The 7,048-nt window shown below is 51.9% G+C and overlaps 1 protein-coding gene across 1 annotated transcript in view; it reads left to right on the plus strand.

The window, feature by feature from the left end:
* The window catches only part of TEDC2 (tubulin epsilon and delta complex 2), a 31,802-nt gene extending 24,955 nt beyond the window's left edge, over positions 1-6,847 (plus strand). The window contains exon 10 of the mRNA XM_059861235.1: positions 6,647-6,847. Within this exon, the coding sequence (XP_059717218.1) occupies positions 6,647-6,832 (186 nt within the window). The 3' untranslated portion in view covers positions 6,833-6,847. The remainder of the gene's footprint in view (positions 1-6,646) is intronic.
* The last annotated feature ends 201 nt before the right edge of the window (positions 6,848-7,048 follow it).

A 7,048-nucleotide genomic window follows, 5' to 3' on the forward strand; every position in this document is an offset into this window, starting at 1 on the left:
GGATGGGGACCGTGGGCACCCCCATTCCCACTCCTTAGTGACACTGAAGCCATGAGCCCTTCAGAAGAGCAGGGACAGAGGGACAGCTGGAGAGGGGCTGTTTTTCCTGGCAGCTTCAGGATACCAGCAGGGCCGATGGAAGAGTGGAGCCACCACGTCACGTGGGGTGAGGTGGCTGGTGGCAGAGCAGGTCCTTGGGTCTCCCTGTGACAGGGAGGGACATTCCCTGCTCTGCCCTCTCTGCTCTCCCATTGCCACGGCTGCTGGGGCAGGGGAGGACCTGCCCAGGGGACAGGATTTTGGGCAGGGGCATGCACCTGAGCTCACACCCATTCCACCAGCTGCAGCTGTGCCCTGCTCCCCCCAGGCCAGGGGAGGTGCTGGGGCCCAGCTGGGGCCAGTGGAGGAAGGAACCCAAGCTCTGCACAACTCTGTGTCTGTGCTGCACCTGAGCCCCCTAAAAACACACACAGCTCACTTTCCTACACAAGCCTGTACAGCCTAAAAACCACATTTAGTTCTGCTGCTTTTCCAGTGTCACCTGGGTCTGGAGATTCCTGGTATAGAGGAGCAAAGAGGCCCAGGACAACTCACAGCACCAGTCTCCTTAGCCAGCCAGGAGCAGAAAAGCTGGCACATCCTGGGACACCCATCCCAACCAAAAAATCACCATTCCTTGCACTTCAAAAACACATTCATGTGCCCAGGGAGGTGTGGGAACAGCCAAGCCCAGCTACTTGGCTTCACTCCAAAGCTGCCAGCAAAATAATGAGTAACTCTGAGACAGCTGGGCTGAATTCCTGGCTAATCAACTAATTTATTTACTCCTCTGATAGTTATTTGTTGTGCAGGGACACAAATGGAAATTTTCACAGCTTTTTTCCCTATATGTGCATGGAAAACTGTCTTCCCAAGGCAGGGACAAGGGACAGGATGCCAGGCACAGGGTGGGCATTGGAAGCAGACCTTTGGGAATGTGGAAATGACCAACAGACTGCCTTACCCAGCACTCCCTCCCAGGGGGTTGCTCTAATCTTGGTTTAGGAAGCTCCAAACAAACAATTACAGAATATTTTTCCAAATAAATGCAGTTTCTGATGGTGTGTGTGCATGCAGGACTCACCATCACAGAAACATCCTTGCTGCAGGGCTGTCCCAGGCAGCTCCAGCTCCTCCTGGCAGCTCTGAACAGCTCTCAAAGCTGTCTCTCAAATGTGGCCATATTTCAAATTTGGAGTCCCCCCAGCAGACAGAGCTGCAGCACTGGTGGTGCTCAGCACCAAGTCAGGTCCCACCAGTGCTGCAGGGGTGGAGGGGACACCTGGAGCTGAGCAGGGACTGGCGGTGGAGCAAAGGCTGAGGCCACTGCTCATCTCCCAGATGAGACCAGCAGGTCACATCTTCAGCAGAGGTTCAGCTCCTCTCACCACTGCGGGCTTGAGCCCTGGTTTGGGTTTAGATCATCTTCTGCTGGGGGTTTACACGGATCCAGGGCAGCAGGGTTCAGAACGATTTTGCAAATTGTGTAGCACAAAATGTATCACAGAGAGATGGGGTCTCAGTGCAGCAGAGATACTCGTGGTGGTCAGAGGCCTGCAGGACACAGGGAATGGCTTCCCACTGTCAGGGCAGGGATGGATGGGATATTGGGAAGGAATTGGCAGGGTGGGCAGGCCCTGGCACAGGGTGCCCAGGGAAGCTGTGGCTGCCCCTGGATCCCTGGCAGTGTCCAAGGCCAGGCTGGATGGGGATTGGAGCAGCCTGGGATGGTGGAAGGTGTCCCTGCCCATGGCAGGGATGGGAATGAGATGAATTTAAGGTCCCTTCCAAGCCAAACCATTCCATGAATCTCTGTGCCTGCATCTCTGCTGCCCTGGCCCACATTCCAAGTGTTGTGATCCAAAACTATCCCCAGGCTCTCATATGCTCCCACTGAAGTTTCTCAAGCACTGCTGATTCCTCCCCAGAGCTCTCCTGGGGACTGGCAGCTCTCTCCCTGTGTCATCACATGCAGACTCAGTTCAGAGACCACTGCAGAGCCCTGGAAAAGGCCAGCTGTGCTCTCAGCTCAGGCTATCTCCTGCATCACCCCAAAATTGATTAACCTTGTTTGCCACCCTGACATCAAAGCACATCCTAACTGAACAGCTTATCCTTGCAAAACATCATGGCACTCTGTGCCATCTTCAGTGGCCAGGAGTAAAGCTCTGGTGACACTGCATGGCAGGTGCCCCAAATGGGGAGTAGAAACAACGTGGGTTTACCACAAGGCTGAAAAGAAAGCCTTTATACATGTTTTTGCTGGGTTTGGAGCAGTGTCTGGAGCCTCATCCGTGGGCAGTCACCCCTGGTGCAAGCAGCTGCCTGAAGATCATGGAATTCCAGAATGGTTTGGGTGGAAGGGACCTTAAAACTCATCTCATTCCAACCCCTGCCTTGGGACACCTTCCATTCGAGATGCTCCTGCTGTGGAGAAAACCAGGAGATATTTTCTTCCCTAGCCAGAATGGAACTGAGGCACAGAAACCCTGTGATTTGGTTCTGTTTCCCACAGAGCATTTTCCAAAGCTGAGGGCTGAGCTCAGCTCTCTGAGTGGAGCAGCTGCTGCCCAGGGAGGCTCAGGGCAGCCAGGCTCAGTCAGACCCCACGTGCCCTGTCCAGGCAGGGGGGGATGGCACTGTGCCCCGTGCCTGAGCCGGGGCTGGCATCAGGCAGGGAGGAGCACAGAGGGCTTGCTGTGCTCACAATGCCAGGGACACAGTGGCACTGTGCCACAGCAGAGCCCACGGGGACAAACGTCCCTGTCCTTCAGCCCTGGCTGCTCCTGCGCGCAGCCCCGAGTGCGAGGAGCAGATGGGCTGGAGCGGCTGGTGTCACAGGCACGGCGGGGACAGGTGGCTGCTCCCGCCAGGCTCTGCTCCTGCTGCCAGGGGAGGACAGGGAGATGGCTGTGAAACCCTCCTCCCTTCCTCCTGGGAAGGGGCAGTGGGATGCAGGGCCCGCAGCCGAGGCACGGGCTCCCTGTCCAGGGTTTGGCTGGGATAGGGTTAATTTTCATCCTAGAACCCGTGCAGGGCTGTGTTTTGGATTCAGGATGAGAACAGTGTTGATAACACACGGCTGGTTTGGTTGTTGCTGGGAAATGATGTCCCTAAGTCAAGGACTTTTCCATTTCCCATGCTCTGCCCACCAGGAGGTGACAAGGACTGGGAGGGATCATGGCCAGGACAGAGGGATATTCCAGAGCACGGAACATCATGCCCAGTATGGAAACTGGGAGGGTTGGCCAGGAGCCAGCTGCTGGGGATGGGCTGGGCATGGGTGGGGAGCAACTGCCTCACTTGTCAGTCTTGGGCTTTATTCCTCACTCCTTCTCATTGCATTCTCCTCACCATTAGTACTTTTGTTATGTTTCATTTTGTTTTAATTATTAAACTGCGCTTAATCTACCAAGTTTATATTTTCTTTCTGGTTCTCTTCTCCCACAGGGAGAGGGGGAAGTGTCTGAGCCAGCTCTGTGTTGTTTCCTTGCTGGCTGGGGTTAAGTCATGACTCTCCTCCATGGGCCTCTCTGCCCATTATTAAACACTCTATTTTCATTCAAGAATGAGACCCATGGGCTCCATCATCTTTAAAAATCTCTCCCATGACCTTTCTGTCCATGTCCCCATTTTTTTTTTCCATGTTGGGTCTGTGTGTCAGTCAGCCATCTTGTCCTGACAGCCTCTGAGACCAGGGAGAAGCTGCCTATGGCTGCTCATTCCAGCAAGCAGCAATTCCATTTAAAGCCCATCTAACAAACACAGGCTGTGCTGTGCCAAGGCAAAGAGGAAAGCACAGCACTTCAGACACTCAGGATGCAACTAAACCATCCATGGAATGCCAGCTGCCAATCTTATGACAAAATTCTGCTGGTTTTTTGTTCAAAATGAAAATATGTTGGTGCCCAGTGGGCAGTGCTGAGGAGAGAGCTTTCCCCAATTCACTCCTACTCAGCAGGAGGGAGGAGATGTTTTAATATGGGACTGAGATGTGACGGACAAGAAACCTGTATGTTCCCCACGACCCTCCTTGGGATCAGGGAACAAGGGGCAGGACCAGAGGAAACAGTCTCAGGTTGCACCAGGCAAGGTTTGGATTGGATATTGGTATATCTTATCTATATACCAATATATCTATTATCTACCAATATCTACCAATATATCTAGATATCTATATTGGATATTGGTATATCTTATTTATATTGGTATATCTTATCTATCTATATCTATCAATCTATCTATTTCTATCTCTCTATCTCTATATATATACATTGGATATTGCTATATCTTATCTATATACCACCTCAAATGGATGGTCAGGCACGGGCACTGCTGCTCAGGAGTCCCCATCCCTGGAGGGATTTAAAAGACACATGAATGTGGCAGCTGGGGACATGTTTTAGAGGTGGCCTTGGCAGTGCTGGAGTAAGGGTTGGACTTGATGATCTCAGAGGGCTTTTCCAACCTAAATGATTCCATGACTTTCTGTACAACCCTTGGTCTGTGTTTCCCATCTGGCAAGATGCAAACCCCATTTTTCCTAAATCTGTGCACAGGGAACTTGGGGAGATGGTAGAAAACTGCAGAAGGCATCATTCCCACTCACTGAACCCAGGTACAAAGCAGCAGGGTGTTACAAAGTCTATGAAAAAGGCTGTGAATCCCATGGCATCAACAAGGTAAAATGCCAGGGACAGTTCCAGTGCCAGGTCTTCCTGCCAGGCTGAAATCAGGTCCTGTGAGAGGCCTCCCCATCCCACCATTCCTACAGGGGCTGTTCCTGCACCCCCAGCCCTGAATAGGAACTGAAATCTCACTTTCATAATTTGGAGGGAAAGTGCATTGAGCCTGGAGCAGCCTGGAGAGGAGGAGACTGAGGGCAGAGCTCACTGGGGCTGCAGCTCCTCCTGAGGGGCAGCTCCAATCTCTGCTCTGTGACCAGGGACAGGGAATGGCTGGAGCTGTGCCAGGGCAGGTTTAGACTGGAGATCAGGAAAGGCTCTTCCCCAGAGGGAGCTGGCACTGCCCAGGCTCCCCAGGGAATGGGCACGGCCCTGAGGCTGCCAGAGCTCCAGGAGAGCTTGGACAGGGGTGCCCAGGGTGGGATTGTTGGGGTGTCTGTGCAGGGCCAGGAGCTGGGCTGGTGACTCTTGCAGCTGCCTTCCAACTCAGGTTGTTCTGTGATTCTGTGATACATGAAGTCAAAAATGTGATCATTCTCCACTAAGCTACTGCACAGGATCAAGCATGCTTTGAAATACATTGAAAATCCAAGCAAACCCCCAGCTATTTCATGGCAAGTAACTTGGAAATCATTAAAATGGAGGGTTAGATGGGCAATGAGGAGCTCTGGAGCACCTGTTAGCCAGCAATAGGTTTGCATCCCTTTGGAAAAGGTGTCACACAGTAGGACTGCAAAGGAAGCAGCGAGATCCTCCAGGAGAGCAGGAGGAAAAAGAACAGTGAAAGCTGTTCTAAGAGGAGGCAGCACAGCAGAGGGTGGAAAACAGGCTGTTTGCAGGCTCTGGAGAGGTGATAATAACCAGGGAGTCAGGAAAAATAATAATATCTGGAATAAAGAGAGACAATAATGAACTTCTGTTGAAACTGAAGTGGTTTTTTCTCCCAGTGTCAGGGCTGGAGAGCTCTTGCTGCACATCTCATGGGTGAACACTCTGAGTGAGATCAAGGCAGCACTATTTCTTTAAAAAACCCTTCTTTAAAAGCACTTCTTGGATTATAGTTATGAATTTTCTAAGTCTCCATTTTCCAACATTCCATTTAGATAATGGAAAACATTATGTCTGTGAGTTCATCCTTCTCTGCTGAGATGCCACGGAGGCTTTTGGAGGCATCTCCCAGGGGGTGCTGGTCCACCCCCTTCAGGCCATGTTCCACCCCCTGCACCAGCCCTGAGCATCCCTGCATCCTCACTGCTTCCAAAATCCAGCTCCCTGCGAGAAAAACCATTGCAGCTTTTTGTACCAGAGCAGGGAACGGAGCTGGGAAGGAGCCGGAGCACCAGGAGGAGCTGAGGGAGCTGGGAAGGGGCTCAGCCTGGAGAAAAGGAGGCTCAGGGGGGACCTTGTGGCTCTGCACAACTCCTGACAGGAGGGGACAGCCAGGAGGGTGGGGCTCTGATCCCAGGGAATGGGGACAGGACGAGGGGAAATGGCCTCAAGTCACACCAGGGGAGGTTTAGGTTGGATATTGGGAAAATCTTTTCACTAAAATGGTGCTCAGACACTGGCTCAGGCTGCCCAAGGCAGGGGTGAAGTCACCATCCCTAGAAGTGTTCAAAAGGCATCTATGGACTTGGGGACATGGTTTAGTGGTGGTTTTGGCAGTGCTGGAGGAATGGTTGGACTCAATGATCCTGGAGGTCCTTTCCAAACTTACTGATTCCATGATTCTGTGACATTTTTAGGACTTTATCATTTCCGTGCTCTGTTCACAGCAAAATCATGGGTTTATTCCGAGTCCTTTGTCCTGAGGATGTTTTCCAGAAGAGCTGCCTGGCAGAAATCCCTCAGGGCTGGCTCAGGAATTTGATTTCCCACAGGGCACTCACCAATTGAGTTTTTTCTCTGGGTTTTCATTACAGGGAGCTGTTACAATGACTCCTCTCAGGGGGCCCAGCAGGCACTTTGGAGGAAGAAAAGCACAACACACACCAGCAAAATTCATCTCAGCAGTCCCATGGCTCCAGCTCAGGCCCTGTGGGTCAGTTTTTGCTGCCTGGTTTTATCTGCAGTATCTGCCTCTGCTGGGCTTAAAAACTGCCCAATAAAAGCTGGATTTGCAGAACTCCCAGGTTGGAGCTGATGGCCCATGGCAGTGCTCCTGCCTGGTGGAGCATTCCCATGGGATTTATTTTAAGCCTGTGTTCAAGACCATATGCTGGAATGGTTTTCCAGAGCTCCAAAGGATCTGAACTGGTGAGTTCTACACATTCTGAAGTGAATGCCTGAGTTGAGTCTGAAGCAGGTTAGTGCACAGCCTGCTA

The sequence above is a fragment of the Haemorhous mexicanus genome, chromosome 17 (genome assembly GCF_027477595.1).
Source record: "Haemorhous mexicanus isolate bHaeMex1 chromosome 17, bHaeMex1.pri, whole genome shotgun sequence".
In the NCBI taxonomy this organism is placed as follows: Eukaryota; Metazoa; Chordata; class Aves; order Passeriformes; family Fringillidae; genus Haemorhous; species Haemorhous mexicanus.